Below are 20,342 nucleotides of genomic sequence, written 5' to 3' on the forward strand. Positions count from 1 at the left end.
AAAATAACTGGGAATATCCCTGTAAGAATTGTCATGCCTCACTTAGTTAACACATGCATGCTAATTCTGTTGTGTTTACGCTTTGTGTGGACAAGAAAACGGAAGGCAGCTCTCCACATGAAAACGGGAATTCTTTTCATACCTTCCCTTGAAGCTTTTCTTTCTCTTAACCATGAGATTTTTAGCTGAAAGGAAGTTTAATTCATGCAGTAGGAAGTTTGAATTTTTACTAAACTGTTGTCTTTGTAAAAATGTGAGTAAGTTGCACTTTCTTTGCACTATCTTTATGGTAGAAATTGTATGAAAATTTTTATGGCACAAGCATTACAAAGGATATAGCACAGCATCTTCAAAGGATAATATTACAAAACACATTTTTATCACAGTAAGCTTTACTTCCTAAGTGCTGCTTGTCTGTATTTGATTCTGGGTATTATAGATGTTTCTGTATGTAGTGAGGGGTGTTCTTGTGTACCATTTCAGTGGTTTCAAGGGTCAGGGCTTACAAACACTGATAGATCTGGTGTAGCACTCCAAGCTTGATGCCACTCAGGTACCGACACCAACAGTTGTTAATTAAGCCTTGACGATATCTGTCTTCTGAAACAGAAAAGAGATAACCAGTTAAAAGCGAGTGTGACTGTACTGTTTGAAAAACACATCTCTCTAGTTCGTTCCATGTGATTTTTAAGATATGCAATCATATGTGTACACATGTGTATATACATGCATATGTCTATGTATATATGTATCAAGTAATCTCTGTAACTATTTGGCCATATATATAGTTCTAGGCCAGGTAGTATAAGTATTCATCTGTATCTGATTCCTTTGAAATGATTCAAAACAATGTATAGAATTAAGAGCAGTATAAATTACACTCCCCCCAACACACACACACACCTTCAACGTGTAGTTCTGGTGCTGCCACTCCGGTTTCTGCCTGCGTTGTCACATGGCTGTTGTCTCTGTGTGCATCTGTGCCTTTGCATGGTGTTCTCTCAGTCTCTCTCCTGGACTCCTGAGGACATCAGTCTTCATAGGTGAAAAGGCCCACTACTCCAGTGTGACCACATTGTAACTTGATTATACTTTCAAAGATCTCATTTTCAAATAAGGTCACAGTCACAGGTACCAGAGGGTCAGACTTCAACAACATGTCTTTTGGGGAACACAATTCAACCTGTAACACACATTTAGAATAAATCTGTTCAATATTTAATAAATATGTATGTGAAATGTGTGTGTTTAATGTGGCATATTAGAACAATGGAGTTAATGAAGTACAAAAGTGTGAAACATTCACATTGGTTTTGCATATGGGTATTATAAATGTCAACTTCTAAAAGCAAACTTCTCCTCCTTCAGTTTTATTAATGACTGATTTATTATAAGATACTTCTCAAGTGAATTAACTTCTGTGACATAAAGCATTCATACAGGTATTCATGCCTATGCTTGTAATTTCAGTTTCAATTACAAAAATTCTTTCCTTTTCTGGTAGAAATGAGTGTTCCACTTAAAACTTTGGACTTCATCGGTAAAAAGGATTAAGGAATAAATTGTTCAGGAAATACTGTAAAGGAAATGGTGATCTACTAATTTATAATTATCAACTTCCAATGAACTTCCTTGTCAGTGCATGTGATAAGCATCATCCTTCTAAAATTGTTAGGAAGTGAAGTATCATTATAAGTTGTTTAAATCAAGAACAACAATCCTTGACAAAACTTACCTTTTAAAAGCATGAGCAGATACATGTAATTACCTCTCTACCTTGGTTTTTCTGAGTTTCTTAATATAGTAAATTAAAATGCTGGTACTCAAATGATGAAATATCAAAGCCTCCTGTTTTGTAATTTAACAATATAGTTAGTGAATGAACCTCAGTCTTGATGATTTGGGTGAAAAGTACTTTGAAACTCCTTTACCTTGTTCATAGATTCTTCAGGGTTTGAATACAACAGTCATCCAAAAAGCTAGCAGGGGAGAACACTGTTAATACCTGTCAACATAAATTCCTTTCACCATCCGAGAATTAGAAGCATCCTATATACCTCCTTAGTCGGTCAGGCCAAATCTAGTTCCCACAGCTGCAGAATCCTTATTTCAAATGTGTCCTTTCTCATTGTATCTGCTCTTCAAAGGAGATGAGATGGTGAATTCTCACCACCCGGTCCTCCAGGGCCTCTTCTCAGACCAGGATGCAGGGGCTGAGGTGGCCACAGTGATGCTGGCGTGGACATACACACACACACACTCCAGCGTGATCTGGCCAGCCCAGGCCAGGCCAGTTTGCAGCACTATCTCTAAGTATGTAAGCAGGTTGTTTACCCCTGGAAGGCCTGTGTTTTCTCTAGATCAGCATTCCAGAATCCCACGTAGAATGGAAAACTACTTTCTCCTTAAATGCCACTAGGACTATTTGGGGTCTTGAAGTCAGAGGTGAGAGGCAAAGCCTGCTCCTTGACAGGAGGGAATGTTTTGGTTTAATATTCCTTTTCTCTTTGTTGGTAGACTTTCTCCATTGTGACCTAGGAGAAAGATGAGATTGTGGCAAATCTTGACAAAGAATAAAAGACAGTTTCTAATTCTCTGAGCCATTTAAGGACGGTGATGGTGAGGATGATGATGATACCATCACCTTTTGGTTAGTTAAACCACTATACTCTATTCATTGCCTGAAACATAGAAATGATAAGTTAAGGTGCTGCACTACAAGTGTTCTGGTTTGAAACAGTCATCAAGAGTTATTGGACTTGTAGAAGTGGTCAACCCTGGGATATAGGAAGTTTTCCATTGCTATCATCTACACATGTTCACAGAGATATTATCCAGCTCGGGAACTGGCAAAATATAGCCCAAGGGCCAAATCTGGTTCACTGCCTGTTTCTTGAATAAAGTTTTATTGGAACACAACTACATACATTCCTTTACATATTGTCTTTGGCAGCCTTTGCCCCATATGTGGGCAGAGTTGAATAGTTGAAACTGTGGCCCACAAAGCCTAAAATGTTTATCATCTAATGTGTTACAGATAAAATTTGCTGACCCCTACTTTAGGTACTGTAAAAATTCATCATTGTACAACCGTACAATCAAAGAACTTCAAGGCCTGCTGGTGGTTATAACAGATTCCAAGGCTGATGCAGTTCTGCAGACAGTCAGGTCAGGTCATGAAACAACTTGCCAAGGGTCTCACTGTTTGTTGGTGATTTTCTTTTACTTTTTTTAAAACCAGTATTTTTTCCATAACTTTTTTTTATTTTAAGATATACATAAGAAAAAATTTATCATTTAACCAATTTATGTGTACAGTTCAGTGGCATTTAGTATATTCATGCTGTCGTACAGCCATCAGCACCATCCACCTCCAGGACTTTTTCACCTTCCCAACTCAAACTCTGTGTCCATTAAACGCTATCTCTCTGTTCCCCCTCTTCATCCCATGCCCCCAAACACCACTCTACTTTCTGTCTCTACGAATTTGACTACTCTAATACCTCAAATAAGTGGAGTCACATAATAGTTGCCCTTTTGTGACTGGCTTATCCATGATTTTTTTTAATTGAAGGAAATATGCTTTATAGATACAGGAAAATTCTAGCCTTGTCCCTGACTGCTTCACCACTTGACTTGGTCCAAGGTAAGCTGATCAAAATTTCTTAATGTCCTTAGCACTAAAATGACACAGCTTTTCCTGAAGAATGCAACACAATATCATGATATTAGTCTACTAAAATTAAAAACTAAGACCTCAAAATTTACAGTGAATAGTCACAAAATATTAACTTGCAGTTCATGTCTTTGCTTCCAATATTATGGTATAAGAGAACACACAATAACACTCAGAAAGTGACTTTGTGGACATGTGAACCAGAGCCAAAGATGAAGGATGATAATTCAGGTCGCATGACCCACTCCTGGGTAGGATCAAGCATACTTCTCTGGTGACTAGTTCAGAGTTTGCCAAGTTCAGTGTCTCCCTGTTTCAGACAGTGTTGCCTACACACTGTCCACACCTTGCCCCTGGCACTCCCTTTTGTGTGCTTCTTGTGCATTTTTTCCTACTTACACAAAGTTATTTCAGACAAGGTAAAATATAATATAATAACTTTTGGGTCACTAAATATGTCACATTTCTAATCCTGCCTTTCTAAGACTATACCCAGGTCACTCAGTTGGAGTTCTGGGTGCTCATAAAACTCTCCAGCCTTCTATATATATACTATTTCTTGATTTCATCTTGAGATGAATAATTTAAGCCATGGTTTTCATACCTTACTCATTTACCACTTAGAGAGAAACCTTATTTTAAAATTCTTGCAGGGGGAAGAAGGGCACCTGGCAGGAAAGTTGGGTGACCAACTGCTGCCTCCATGTACTTCCTAAAAGCAAATAAATCGTACTAAGTCATTTGTTTTAAGTATTTGTTTGTCACCAGGCCTTAAATTATATCCTATTTTTACTGTTGTCTTGTCCCAATAGCAGGAAAGAGTATAGATATGACATTCTTAAAGTTAATTCAGCAAGTGTTTATTGGCTTACTATGTACTAAGTGCATTACTTGTATTATCTCATATAATCCTCTTAAAAACTCCTCTGAGATTTGTACCTTTATCATATCCATTTAAGTGATGAGAAAACTGAGACCCAAAGAAGTTCTCTGCCCTATCATACAGAGCTAGGAAGAGGTTGCCGAAACGTGAATCTGAGCCGTCTTGACTACAAAGTCAGATTTCGCTTATTTGCATGTTATTCGTCCAACACATGTTTAATGAGAGCATAGTATGCTTCAGACTTGATTCAAGGGCTAAACCAGCAATTAAAAATGCCTTTCCATCATAGAAATTCTGCTGCGTAAACCACTTTCCTATGAAGCCATCTTGCATTCTCATCCATCTCTGACCTATGATGCTGGTGCTTTTTTTCAGCTTCTCATTAGGCAGGTTTGATAAGTGGCAGGAGATTTTCCAGTCACTTCTTTCAACAGACAGAACTGAAGAAACCATTGAAGACAAATATTGTTTGTTTCTTCTTGAATGATCAAGGACACGTTATCACAGCTTCTGAGACTATTATAGGTCATCCTGAGAGTCAAGAAATAAGCAGGTCTATCTTATAGCTAATGTCCCTGGCTTTAATTTACACCAGTTTTCTCTTAGCTTTTCTGCAAACCTATATAAAAATAACCAGTAAAAAAAAAAAAGAAAAGAAAATAATATCTTTGTCATTAAGGCTTTGAATAGTTGATGACGGTATGGACACATTAATTTACCATTTGTTGTCAAGAGCGTTCTTTGTTTTTGGTTTTGATTCAAGACAAAATTATGAAGCACAAGAGCAAAGATCATCTTGGGTGGTTTGCCATCCTCTTTCAGATACTTTCTTTCCTCTTTCTGGCTCCCCAGCCTCCCAGAGAGCAAAATTTTACAGTTACTACTCCGCTAGAGAGTTAACTCATAACTAAAACCTCTTGTCCTTCCCTGGCCTTTCTCCTATCCTATGGACTAAGAAGTCTACTAATTCTGGCAAGCTGGGATCCTAAGAGCTTAACTATGATCCTGCTTGGAGAATTTGCATTTTGATGGAAAACATTTCTGCTATACCTTCATTTGAGGGGAATGAATAAAGATTTAGCACACCACTTCTACAATGTTGAACTAACCCAGATTATTAAACATTTTGGGGGACTAGTTTTCTTTGTATGATTTTGAATTGCTTAGTGAAATATTTAGGTTTTCCCAACTTGATTTTCTTAATGGATGTGATGAGTATTACTGCAGAGGGGGGAGAACTTTCTGACTACCCCATGCCCTGTTTTATGCTATGTCCTGGATCCATCGCCATGTTCAGAGTGTCTCATTTGTTCCACAATCAATCCTTGGACATGTCTTAGTGCCAGGACCTCTGCTGGGTGGTATGGGATTATTAGGTACTATTCAATTGCTGGTGGTCCACAGAATTACCACTTATATCATATATTTTTTACAGTTTACGATTTAAAAAACACTTCTTGCTTCTCATCTCGTTTAATTTTCTCTGTGCTCATTTTAACAACATACAAGAATCCAAAGGAGATCTTCCCTGTAAACTAGTGTTTAAGATGACAATATTTATCTCAATTTTCATAGGCAGAATATGAAGCCAAAGGAAGTTAAGTGACTCACCCTGCCTAAAAACCAGGTTCTCCTGACTCTGGGTCTAGAGTCCTTTCTTCTAAACCATAGCTACTTTTTCAATTCCTGTGCCTAGCCTCCTTTAGTATTTGAATGTTTGTGTTACTAAGTTTCTGTAATGTGTTTGCCTTGATTGAATTTTGTATCTTTTTTTAAGGTGGGACTTTTTTCCTATTTTTCTACAATCATTCCTAACTTAGAATCATCTACATTCAGACTTGATGGAATATTTGTAGTTTCTGCATTTAAATTATTTGTTCACTTATAATCCTCAGGGATTTAATCTGACCTCCCAAAATAACAGTTGTGGTTCTATAATGTTTTAAAATATCATAACCCTGGTGATTGGAGTAAATCCAGTTTTTTCTTATAGTCTGTACCTATTTTAGTTAGTCTCTGTTCTTCCAGTATAAATGGAACTTGCTTCAGCCAACTGTTGACATCACAGCAAAGAAAATACAGCTAGTTTTTCCTCCACTCAAAGAAGAAAAAAATTGTCAATCTGTCTCTTTAGCATAAATGTATTTAAAGCACTTTGAAATGTTTAGCTGGCTGTATAGTCTTTCACAGACTAATCTTGCCCCATACCTATGCTGTTTATATGTACCCACTTTTAGTACATTGACTTAATTTCTCTTTTTTTTCTGGCTTTTTCATTAAATACCATAGCTTTGGGCATTCTACCTTGCTGTCTTTGCAACTGGCAGAGTCTTACGCGTGTAGAAGTAACTTCTTAACCACCCATGGTATTCCATCTTTCAACAGACATTTTTGTCATTTGATCAGGTTCCACTTAACAATTTATTAATAAATGTGGTGAATTGCTCCATAATTGTTTCTTGTGGATAAGTCTCCACTCCCTGGTGTGATTTTAATTAGTAGTCCTAGCAGGCAGGGATTATGCCTTAGCACGTCCTTTGTAAAGATCCCTCCAAGAAGAAACCGAAGCAAGAATACACAGAGTATGTTTCAGAATATGTGCATTCAGCTTTTCAGTCAGTATTTATTTGAAAGTTTTCTGTTTGCCATCCACTCTGCTAGGGATGCAACGTACCCATTGTGCTTACACGCTAGTAGAAGGGTCAGACCAGTAAATCCGATAATCCAAGATAGTGTGATGTGGGACTTGAGAGAATTAGTATAAATTATTATGTAGGTCTGTGGTGTTTGCATGTAGAGGAAACTCTTAAGCAGCTTTGAGATATCTGTGAACATAGCATTTGAGATTATCTGATACCTAAAGGATAAATAAGAGTTGGCCCAATTTAACACGGTTGGGAGAGGAGAGAGGATTGGGACAGGGTGCTCATTGGAAAGAAGACCCACCTCTCTAGCTAGAGGGTAAAAAGGTTCATTAAGGCTACAGCATGGAGTTCAAGGGAAATACTGTAGAAGTGACAGGGATCCAGGATGGATTGAAGAGTTTGGCTTTATCACAAGGGTTTTTGTTTTGTTTTGTTTTGTTTTGTTTTGTTTTGTTTTGTTTTGTTTTAAGCCAGGGAGGAGCATGATCAAATTCGTACAAATTTGTAGTTAGAAAGAGTCTGTGGCTGTGCCATGGGGAATGTTTTGACAGAGAAGAGCTGTAGGGAGATTGCTTATGGTCTGTTGAAGTAATGGAAGATAGAGATGGTAGTGAGAAAGTGATCTAAACCAGGGTAGGTTAAGTGAAAGGATTCAGAAGACATTTAGCAGAGAGTCCTTGAGAATTATTGATTGTAGGAGAGGGTGATTGGAAGTCCTTTAGTTCTCTGTTCTCCTCCTATCCCTCCATCATTTATTTTAGGCCATTCATATATTTTCAGCTGTAGTATCTATGACCATAAAATAAGTACACTTGGAACTAGTAGGACACTTTAAATTTTAATATATTCCAAAATCTTTGCAAAAAGATATTTAGAATAAAGAAGGTAGTTTTATGTTAGAGATATTTTGCATTAAAAGATTAAATACCATACTTATATATAATAATTTACAATAATGAAAAAGTCATATTTATTATTTCAGGGAAATGTAAAGATATAATCCTATTGTTAAAATGTTATGCCATTAAATAGTTCATTGATTATGTATTTATTAGATAAGGAAGGAACGTGAACTTTTCAGTACAGAATTACCCATCCATTTGTCCGGTCTTAATGGAAATAAAAATCTAGACATAAAATACAAAGTAATGAAAACATTTGTTAGGTATACAGATAGTTCCAAGTAGTTCAAAGGTCTATCAAGAGCCCTTAATGGTTCCCTGGTGAATCTGGATCAATGATCAAATGGAACAAGTTATTGCTCTCAGATTATGCTTCTTTGATAGTAAATCTCCAGTGTCTGGTTCCCTCCTAAATACCATCTAAGCAGTTATTTCCTGCCCACTCCTCATCCATTCTTCTCTCCCTTTGTTCCTTTATTTTCTTTAAGTTAATCCATTTCTTACCAGTCTTCCCTTAAGTTCTTAGACTTGAGAAGTTATCTTGAGAGGTGTAAATACTATGCAAATGGCACCTTAGTTTTGGTCTTGGCTTTACCAAAATCAACTCCGTGTTTATGAATTTGCCACTTCTCAGGATCTTGGCTTCTATATCTGTAAAATGAGAAAGCTGAAGTAGATTAGTGAGAAGGGGACTCCCACCTATGATTCTTTTATCTGCTTTTTCTTTTTCCTGGTCCTGCATATCCAGTTGCTTCCAGGCCTTTGTTCACTTGAGGGTCCCACTGATACTTGAGATTTGTTATCAGAGCTATCCCCTCATATTGAAGGTTCTATGGTTTGTTCCAGCCCCGTCAGAACCAAGGGACTAAAAAGTGAATTACTGCAAAGCTGTCCCAGGGGAGAAGGAGAGGCAACGCAGCAGCTGAAAGTCTTATGTTTAAATGCTTAGAACCTTCACTTTTAGATCAAGAAACTTGCTCCTTTGTAACATTCTCTCTTGCATTTTCTTTTGTTGTTATTTTTATTTAACCAGATAGATGTTTGAGGTTTTTATTTTCTTTTTCTTTTTTTTTTTGTTTGTGCATTTTTTTTCTTGGAATGGGAAGGGCAGGGTGGTTTCTAAAGAGGGAAAAAGAGAAACCACTGAATATTTTTTACAAATCATGCTGCCTCTGGGGACACAAGGCACAGATTTCCTTACATAGGTTGTAATTCTCTCCCAAGTCCACCATTTTCATTTTCAATTACAGCAACCCACCTCCACATCTGTCTTCAGGTACTGCTATCTATATCATCTTTGTGACCCCCTCCCTCCATTGCCAATGTAAGTCCTCCTAATATCCATCCTCAAGCTCATTTCCTCAGTGCTAATTAACCCTGCTTATAATGTTGATCAACAATCACATTTAAGCCCCTCTGGACTTCATTAAGTGTTATTCTTTGAAAATATATTTAAAATAGGTTAATGTGCAAAACAAGAAGATACCAAGTTGTGTAGTATATGTTGTAACAGTATGTATGGTAATATCTTCCATTATATATTTTAAATGCACTAGTAATAGGGTGACTTTTCACATATTGATCTGTTTAGTCTCCAAGAGATGAAAGATCTGAAGAGTATCTTTCAACTATAAAGTCATTTGATTTGACTTGTTTTTCATTCTCATTGTGATTGCTGTGACTTATTCAAGTTGACCCAACTTGGAAATGGGCATGTTGGCTTAAAAAAGACCACCTTTGCCTTAAAAATGTGGTCATTGATATTAGTAGCTGTTTCAGAAAATGTATTGCTCCAGCTGTGATACTAAAAATGGTCATTTTTAAATGTTATGTCCACTCTATATAGTTTAATTATGAACTGGACATTTCAAGAAGCTCTCCTAGTCTGCTTTTTGGTGTATTTTAAATTTGAAATGGATCTTTGAACCTGTACAACTGCTGGATTAGCAGTTACTGAGTTCATTGGTTTGTCACTGGAACCATCTTCACAGTCTAACACCCTGGTAATAAGGAAGGTGACTCCAGTCAACTGGAAATAGAGCAAATAATTTACATTAGTCCTCCCCCCCCCCCCCCCCCCCCCCCCCCCCCCCCCGTCACCAAATACTATCAACTCCCTAAACATCACTGCTCTCACTTCTACAGAAGTAAAGATGATGCAGTTGCAACACCTTTACCTCTTTACTTGAAAGCTGCCTTTTGCTGATTCTGTTTGCCATGTTAGTTTTAACTTTGTTACTTCTGTTTTACGGGTGGATACCACAGTTTTCCCTGCTACCCTGGGATTTACTGGATTGCAGTCTTCTAAGAGGTAAAGAACCAGGTCTAATTTATGTTTAGCAAAATAGGGTTGGAGTAGACACTTGTAAGTTAGTAGAACACAGAATAGTACTAAATGACTTTGACGAATCTTTTAATGCATGCTTTTGAATACACTTTTTGCAGTGAATGGTCTTTTGTAGATCTCAAACAAAACAAAAAAGATAACATTTTTTTTGTTTTCTTTTGACCCTTGCAGTCATAACTCTTTACCTTTTCATTAAGCCCCCCCAAAAGTGCTCTTGCTTGTTTACAGTTATCAACAATCATGCTGTCTGTACTCACCCCAGAGTAACAAGTTAATGATTTTTAAATAAGGTGCAAATCAAATGATGTGTTGTTCCCCTCTCAACCCAGTAAGACTAGCTTGGGGAATATGCAGCCCAGTAGATAATTTCGCAGGGTGATCCATTTTCAACACTGACTGATAATTTTAAACCCGCCAGGAAAACTATACCGGACATTGTTACGATAAAAACAACTGGGATGGGTTGGTGGTGGAGAGAATAAGAACCGATAAAAAACTTGGCCAAAGCTACGCGTCGCACAGTAGCCGCAGCTGCAGGGAGGGCGGGGCGCCGGGCACCTGCGTGGAGCGCTGGTCGGCGGGCGTGGCCTGCGGGCGTGGCGCCGGGGGCGTGCCCGGGGCGTGGCCAGCCGCTGGCGCCGGCGGTTGAAAGGGGGTGGAGTTGCCCTTGGAGGCGGCACCGGCCCTGCGCCCCGAGGCCCGTCGCGCCCTATCGAGCCGGAGCCGAGTGGCCCCGCGGAGCCAGCGCGCTCCCGCCTGCAGGGGGAGGGCGGACGGGGCGCCGGCACCGGCCAGGCCGCAGCAGCAGGCGCTGTTTCTCTTTCACTTTCCTTCCCTGTGAGGCCGGCGCGCTGGCGGGCGAGGAGCGGCGGCGGCGGCGGCCGCGGGGTAGGTACTGGGCAGGCTTGAAAGTGGCCGAGGGGCCGAGACCTCGCCGCCCCCGCACCCCCCATTCAAGTTTGGGCCGGGAGGGGGAACGGCACCGGCACCTCCAGGCACCTGCCGCGGCCCGCGCCGTCTGCAACCGGGAGAGTTCTTCTGGGGTGGGGGTGGCCGGCCGGGAGGTGGAGGCTTCGGAGGCGCGGCCTCCCTTCAGAGACGGAGAGAGCGGCGGGCTGCGAGCGCCCGGCCGGGGAAGAGGCAGCGCGTCCTCCCCAGCTTGCCGGGGCCGGCAGAGCTGCGCCGTTCGCGGGGCCCGGCCACCTGCGCGGCGGGCGGGGCGGACTTGTGCCTGGACCGCCCAGGGCTGTACTGCCGGGTCCCTCCGCTGGACGACGCGGAAAAGTTCCCGGCCGCCGCTGCGTTGTCACTGCACGGACTTGTTTGCTTTCTCTTTTGGTGACAGTGCTCCGTGGCTTACGGTGTTCATACTGCCCCGGGTCCGGGCCGTGCGTTTCTTCTTTTAGAGGACTTTCTCTTACTTGGAGCTTTTTGGCAAACCTACCTGTGGGAAAGGCAGGGCCCTCAATCCCAGTGTGTAGAGGGGAACGCGCGGACCAAGGCGCGGATATTAAATGCTTTGCTGAAGGTCATGCAACTCGAAGGACCAAAACCCCGAGCCCCGTGTGTTAATTATGTTCCCCTTCTGCTATACCCTCCACACAATATTCCTTGCGATGAGAGGATAACATGCAGACCTGTTCCTTACATATTCTCAATGGCGATGTGTGGATGGAATGATGCATTTTACTTTTCCGGTTGCTTTATGTATGCTTATTTATGAATGAACAACTAAGATAGGAAAAAAAGTTCCTGTTTATAGAATTAAACTTAGGAAACCAACACCTTTTTCATGTCGTGTTTTCTAAGAGGTTACATTTATTATAAGAAACCTTTAAAACTTTTTTTTAAAGTAACCTTATGTGCAAGTTAGCTATGCTGAATATGTCTGGAAAAAGGTTAGTGACTTTCAGTTTTACTGTGAGCCAGTTTCATGTATATTGTCTCATTTAATCCTCACCATTCTTAGGAGGCTGACACTTATTTTCATTTTAAGGTTAACCACCCCCTCTCCAGACTTAGGATAAATAACATTGCCTAGGTTATATACACATTTACTAAATTTGACCAGTTCTATCAAAGATTTTGTAGAAGAGATGAGTGACTATACTATAAATCAAAATACGTACAGGAGAGAAGTAGAGGTAAAAAGTACAGAGAGCTTCAACTAAGGATAGCATTAGAGAAGGGTTTTGTAGGGTCTAGACCAGTGATTTTCAACCTTTTTCATGTAATGGCACACATAAATTAATTACTAAAATTCCTGCAGCACACACCAAAAACTATATTTTGCTGATCTCACAAAAAAATAGGTATAATTTGATTCATTCACACCGGAATGGCTGTTGTCATTATTTTATTTGACGTCTAAGGGAAAGAGGTCACTGACTCTGACTACCGGTAAATAGTCAGGTATTACATGTTTTAAAAATTCTTACAGGACCGGTTGAAATCACTGATCTAGGTGGAAGGAGAGGGAGGACAGTTGAATAGAGGGCTAATGGCCTGCAGAGTGGACTGTGTGGAGAGTGATCATTTTAGTTGCCTGAGTGTTGAAGGGTATGTTAAGGTCAGCCTGTGGAGGGTCTTATATAACAAGCTCCAAAATTTAAAACATTTTTCTATTTGTAAAGAGGAGACACTGACATTCTCTGTCATTCTTTCTTTGACATTCTTTGCCCACCTAGAAGCAGAATATAAGATGGACTGAAGGTAGATGGATGAGGTAGCTGTGGATGGAAAGGAAAAGGATGTCAGTTTGATTTGACTACAGACTAAGTATGGGGTACAAAATGGAAATAGGGACCATTTTGATAGGGACAATAATGACTTCAGTTTTGAATCCATTAACTTGTATCACCAGGAACTCCTAATAGGAGCAGTCAGCAGATAGTTAAATCATTACTGCAGATGTGAATTTTTCAAAACTGGAGTTGAATAGCCTTGGATGTCATTGGTGACATCAGGTGAGAGTTGAGGCTTCAGGACTGGATGAGTTTCTCATTATTCTGATTTAAAAATTTACCAGGTTTACAAATTAAGGTTAAAGTGAGGGAAATGTTCTCTTCACCTGTTTACCAATTTGGAACATGCAACACTTGGCTGCTAATATAATAGTATTAATATAGTATCAGGAATTTAACACTGTTTTTCTCATCTTTTAAATTGCTGTGGAAACAGATATGGAAAAGCAGAACCACCAAAAGGAGTAATGACCAACTGTTTTATGACAGACCTGGATGCTAGTTCTCATGCCTCAGGATATCCAGTTGGGAACTCCATACCAACTCTTGGGATCAGACTTTCATCCACTTAATACTCTTCTTTATCTGAACTACTGAAGCCAGTCCTAGTTAACTACGAATGGCTACCCAAAGGAAACACTTGGTGAAAGATTTCAATCCTTATATCACCTGCTACATCTGTAAAGGGTATCTGATCAAGCCAACTACAGTGACAGAATGCCTTCATACGTGTAAGTAACCTTTTATGTCATATACCCATCAGAGGTTGTGGGTTATACTTGCTCTTTTAAAATTACCACATTTTGTTTTATCTAGTTTTTAACTTATAAAACAATGAGTATTCTAATAATTAACTTTAAATATATTTTCAGGATTATCTGTGTCATTGGGATACCAGTAGCATGAATTTCTTTTGTTATTTAAATTGTCATGCTTGACTTTTTATCTGATTTATAAATGTTCTAAAAATATAAGTATATCATTGGTTATAGTTTTTTTAAAGTAAAGTATGTAAAGTATGTAAAGTAAAGTAGGTTTTTTAATTTTTTTAATTATACTGAAGGAATTAATCTTCTCAGAGGTTTTGTTAAAATATGCACACTTTAACCCATTTTTTTAAACTACTTTATTGAGGTATGGCTGACATACAAACAGCTGTAAATACTTAACGTCTACAACTCGATGAGTTTAGAGCTAAGTATACACTGGTGAAACTGTCACCACATCTGTGCCATAAACATATTCATCACTTCCCAAAGTTCCCTCCCAGCCTCTTATTATTTATTATTATTTTTGTGATAAGAACACTTAACATTAAATAAACTCTCTTAGCAAATTTTAGGTATGCAAAACAGTATTGTACTCATTGGTACCATGTTGTATAGTAGATCTCTAGACTTACTCATCTTGTATAAACAAAAACTTGTACCCTTCAACTAATAACCAGCAACCTCATCATCACCTGGGAACTTGTTAGAAATGCAAATTAGTAGACCCCACCCCAGTACTACTGAATCACAAACTCTGGGAGTGGGCACATCAATATGTATTTAACAAGCTCTCCAGATGGAGAGCAGGATGATAGCTAGTCAGGGGTGTAGGGGTTGAGCGAAAAGGAGAAAGGACTCATGGACGTGGACATCAGGGTGGTGATTGCTGGGGGAGAGGAGGTGTAAGGAGACTAAATGGTATGGAAAAAAAATACAATAAAGATATATTTTTTAAAAGCTCCACAGGTGATTCTGAAGGATATTCAAGTTTGAGAATCATTGTTCTAAGATGATATCTGTGGAATTCCTAACAAGTTTCTTTCTTACCTGCCTTACTGGTAGAGAAAGAGAAATTTTTGTAGCCACTTATGGCAGGATTTTACATACTTTTGTGGTCCTGCCAATATGAATTTATTTTTGTATTTCAATGAAAGTAATTCCAGTACATTCTAGTTTAATGCCTATCATGTGCACAAAAGTAGATACTTTACATATGTACTAGATTTCACTTTAGCTTTACAGTAACCTTGGAGAAATTTGGAGTAGATGTGGGAAGGAAGAGAGGGTATAAAGTTTTTATTTTGTGGTTGTGGAAACCTGGAGTTAAGTAACTTGCCTGGTATCACATCTAATGAGTAGTAGACCTGTATTCGCCTCCCAAGCCCATGCTCTAAGATAAAATGGTCTCTCTTTTTTAATCCTGCTTTCAGCTATACTCTATCTGCTGAACTGGCATGGTATTATACAAGTAGTTTTAAACAGGAGCGCAAAATACAATCATCTGAAAATGGTTAAAGTAGCAAATTTTATGTTGTATGTATTAAATTTAAAAAATAGAATCACCTAGGAGCTGTATACATGCTCAGAACTCTACCCAGAGAGGTTTGGTGGGTGTGTGGTGAAGTCTGGACAGGTGTGTTTTGGAAAACCTCTCCAAGTGATGCTGGTGTATACTCCTTCGGGTATTACTGGCCTGTGCTGTTCAGTAGGCAGTTACCTATTAACTGTCTTGAAATACTAAGTCATTGTTGCCCTGTATCATTATTTAACTTGAACAATTACATATAAAATATCAGCCAGCAGATGTTTATTGAATACTTACTGTGTGCCATGCACCATTCTAGGCATGGAGGATATGGCAGTGAACAAGATAGTAAAAAAATAAAAATCTCTGCTTTCAAGAAATTCTAGGGGAAACTAATAATATGTGCCACATTAATGATAAATACTATGAAGAAGAACAAAAGCAGCTCTTAGATAAGAGAGATGGGATTATTTTATATGGAATGTCAGGGTTGGCCTCTTTGATATGATGAGATATGAACAGAAACCATAAGGGATTGAGCTCTGTGAATGTATGGGAAGAGTATTCTAGGCAGAGGGAAAATCAAGTACCAAAGCCTTGAGGTAGGAATGCCCTTGGCAGGTTCAAGGAAGAACAGTTAAAAGGCTATTGCTGCAGGTCAGCTGAAAGAGTATAGGACCTTCACCTTGGGTAATGAGGTGTGAGATGGAAGTGGGGAAGAGTGATTGGACTGGATGTATTTTGGAGAAAGAGCCAATAGGATGTGGCTGCTCTCGAGTGGGGACTTTATCTTACACTTCCACGTTTTCCACTGACCCAACCATGGCACCCAGACATGGTTCACAGTCTGTTTTGTTGTGCTGCTTCTAACATTTGTGCATTGTTTTTTATATTTGGATGTCTCTAGCAATAACTGCCAACTCTGTTTGGAGGATAAGAAGAAAGCACAAGCCCTGGCTGGCGTAGCTCAGTGGATTGAGCGCGGGCTGGGAACCAAAGTGTCCCAGGTTCGATTCCCAGCCAGGGTACATTCCTGGGTTGCAGGCTATAACCCCCAGCAACCTCACATTGATGTTTCTCTCTCTCTCTCTCTCTCTCTCTCTCTCCCTCCCTTCCCTCCCTAAAAATAAATAAATAAAATATAAAAAAAAAAAAGAAAGAAAGCACAAATTCTTTTTCCCCTCTACCTATTTAATATAGATTTTATATCTGTTCTCAAAGAAAAAGTATTTGGGACATAATGAAATCCCAATTTAAATGTTACTTTTTTGGAGGAAAACCCAAAAATTCTAGAAGTATACATAATCAGTTTATGAGCAAGGGTTATGTTTATGTTTGCAACAGCAATTTAAGGTGTAAGGGGGTAGTGACAGTTTAACTGCACAAGTCATTCTGGCCTGAAAAATCCCCTGGAAGTCATCAAGCCTCTTTACCGAGAGAGAATGAAAATGGCAGAAGTGTAATTAAAAGACAGTGGTAAATCACAAGTGTGGCCTTTTATCACCAGCAGAAAACACAGAACAGAGTAAATGATGGAGTCAGGTACTCCACCCCAGTGTCTAAGGAGACCTGAGGATTCTGTAGTGCCACCCTTTATGCACTTTCCGGTCCTTGGATTTCTATTTTTTTGTTGTTGTTTGTAGTTATATTAGGGCTTATAATGCAGAAATTATTCCACTTGCAAAATATTCCCTTATTTATATCGAGAAAATAAATAGTACCACAAAGCAGTGTTCCTCAGTCATTGGTTTGGTCTTTGATGTTACCTGGTTTTCTCCTGTGTCATGTGGGACAGACTTGGTGGTACTGTGATTTGGGAGCAGTATGAAATAGAAATTAAGATGGCCAAATGGGACAGGAGGAAAAGGAGAAGCAGTAAGTGACATTTTGATACCTTGTAATATTTTCAATCTTGATTTAGTCATATAAAAAGAATATCTTATTAAGATTGTTCAAAGACTATAAGTTTTATGATACTAGAAGTAAAGAGTAGTTCTCATTATGAAAATTAATCAGAAAGTTTGAAATATATAAACGGAGCTTTATTAGTGGTGAGCAAAACCAGGTATGGAATCTGCCCTTCTGGACTTCCTGGTCAAGTGAAGAAAGGGTAATCAGTTAAGAAATGTATAAAATAAAATTGGATGTTGATAAGTATGACAAAAATAATGAAACAATGATAAAATAACAGGTATGTGTCAGGATATGGCAGCAGAATGGAATGCAAGAGAAGGAAATAAAGTGTTTTCTGAAATTCCTAAAGCCACAGGTCCTAGGCCTCCTCAGGCAAGGACATTAATTTTGTGGTCTGGCTGCAGTACAGGTGCATTGGGGTGGGAAGGAGGGATCATGATAGGGTCTTCCTACTTTGACATGGATAAATGAATTTGCTTTACTCTTTTTTCAAAATATTCTGCAAAGGCAATTCAACTCTTTCTCATCAAATCAGAAATGTTGTTGCCCTCCCACTCTTCTGCTGAGAAGTTCTGGAGCTGACACTGACTGGCTTCCCTGTATATGTAGCAAGAAGGGCCAAAAGGAGCGGCGGGGTGGCTGACTGCAGCAGCCTTGACATTCTCAGCAGTCCAGCTAGGTGGAAGAAGAAAGGGGCAAGCCAGTCAGAAGGAAGGGGAGGCAGAGGCAGCAGAGCAGGCTGCCTCATGGGCTCCTGGCAAGGAGTTGGCGGGGAGGGGACTTACAGCACCCTACTAACACCACTTCCCTTTGTCAGGCCAAGGACATTCTGTAAAAAGATAAAATTTTTAAATGAGGTAAACATTTAAAACATGAATGAGTTTTTAGTTTTAAATAATCACTTAGCACTAGAGGAACTAAATCTACATCAGCTGTGCTTATACATCTATAAGATAATTTTAATAATCCAACAAACCTAAGGAAATAAACATTCACACAATTGTTAAATTTTAAAAACAAACAATTAGATGCTAGGTACTCTGCTAGCCACTAAGGTAGAGTGGTTAAAAAAAGGATAAACTAGGAACTTAATCTATCACTCTATCAAGCAAAACTTCTCGTAAGACAAGACATTTCTACACATGTATTTGGATCTGTTTTTCTCTCTTTGTGAACTCGTACTTGGAGACAACAACTACCTATGCTGATCTCTCCCAGATCTTTATTTCTGGCCGTCCTTTCCTCTGAGCTTCGCAGTCCCACTGGATGTCTGCTCGGATATCCTAAAGCTGCCTGGAGTTCAACATATCTAAAAATGAGTGGTAGGATTCCAGAGCTCAGTTGGCCAAACAGGAAATAGGCTGCACACTTGAGTCTCTTTACCCTCACTACCACAACAGGGATGAAGTTCTGACTGGTCCCTCTCTTTAATATCTCTTAAATCTGTCACTTCACTTCCTTCCCCTGTGACCGTTTGTTTTGGCCTTCAATACTTCTCACCAAAGTCACTGCGTCCTACTCCTAACCAATGTCATAGTGGTGATTTTTTAAACATTTTACCATCTTCAGCACTCTTTAGCTAACCCAAAATTTCCTAAAAATAACCTAGTACCCTCAGGATAAATAAAGTGACTTAGGTGTGACTGATTTTTGTCCCACCATCCAAAACACACTTGCAAATAATAGGTTTAGCAGCTTGCTCTGCTTGGAATGCACTTCTCCTATATACCTGGCTAGCAGGTATCCATTCTTCAAAAATCATCTTCAGATATGCCATCCACCTGCTACCACAGACACATTTGGGTTAAGTATTTTCTTAGTACCTAATACTTGAGTTCTCAGTAAAAGTCTAAATGAATAAATAGCCAGTCACTTCATTATTTTATTGTGTGTTTTTTCCTTTCAGAGATTCAAATGCAGTGATAGGTAGCTTGAAAGGCATGTAGACAGTGTTTAGGACTTAATAAATTTTGAAAAGCTGTCTTCTAAAGTATATAGGTGGGAGTCTTGTGGTCTTAGGTAAGGCGAGGGAGAAATGCTGGGTTGGGGACTGGAGATTGGTGGCTTTAGATTAAGGGATGCTCTCTCTCTTGCACTAGGGTCCTGAGAAACTTTTTGAGGTTACTTAGAGTATATTTGCTGGTGGCTGTATAGGTTGTCGACTTAAAGTGGAAGACTGTTCACTTAAACTGAGAACAAAGAAGCTTTGTTCCAGCAGTTAAAATGTGAAGAATACAGTGTGTTGATTCTTAATTCTCTTGTGGTTAAAAGTCTGCTTTAAGGACCTAATGATTTTTTCCTCAGGAAAAAAGAGAAGTTTTAGACATAGAATTCCATGGTACAAGACAGGATTTCTTCATTTTGCCTTTGACAAATGAGAGATTATGGCATGAATCCCCTAAGAATGAATTCTTTGGAAAAACACATTGTTGTACTTAGTTTGTTTTTCATATATATATTTTTTTAATTTATTTTTAGAGCAAAGGAAAGGGAGGGAGGAGAGAAACATTAATGTGTGGTTGCCTCTTGTGTGCCCTCTACTGGGGACCTGCCCTGCAACCCAGGCATATGCCCTGACTGGGAATCGAACCTGCAGCCCTCTGTTGTACTTAATTTTTAACTTACACAAAGTACAAGAGTTAATTGGTAATTAGATATAGTTGACGTGAAAATTAAGGAACTTGGTGATTTTATGTGGTGATATGAGAGAATGAAGGAGTAACTTAATCCTAAGGTACTAAAATTTAAGTACCACCAACCATTTATTTATTTATTGTTTTGAACAAGTCTTATAAATACACAAGTATTTAAGTTATGGAGAACTTTTGATACATTGGTATTCATTGTTTAAAGATCTTATGCTACATATACTTACTGTTCAAGGTGCATTCACCAGACTACCAGCATCCACCAGCAGTATCACTTGGGAACTTGTT

The 20,342-nt window shown here is 39.1% G+C and overlaps 1 protein-coding gene across 5 annotated transcripts in view; it reads left to right on the forward strand.

Annotated features, from left to right (window-relative positions):
- The window catches only part of PCGF5 (polycomb group ring finger 5), a 120,997-nt gene that overhangs the window by 38,194 nt on the left and 62,461 nt on the right, over positions 1 to 20,342 (forward strand). For 3 of the 5 annotated variants that reach the window (XM_028511748.2, XM_028511750.2, XM_036026986.1), the window contains exon 2: positions 13,634 to 13,928. In XM_028511748.2, the coding sequence (XP_028367549.1) occupies positions 13,817 to 13,928 (112 nt within the window). In that variant the 5' untranslated portion in view covers positions 13,634 to 13,816. Of the gene's footprint in view, positions 1 to 11,157; positions 11,342 to 13,633; positions 13,929 to 20,342 lie in introns of those variants that run through there. The other 2 variants (XM_028511749.1, XM_028511751.2) reach the window with 2 other exon arrangements.

This window comes from Phyllostomus discolor, chromosome 5, assembly GCF_004126475.2.
Source record: "Phyllostomus discolor isolate MPI-MPIP mPhyDis1 chromosome 5, mPhyDis1.pri.v3, whole genome shotgun sequence".
In the NCBI taxonomy this organism is placed as follows: Eukaryota; Metazoa; Chordata; class Mammalia; order Chiroptera; family Phyllostomidae; genus Phyllostomus; species Phyllostomus discolor.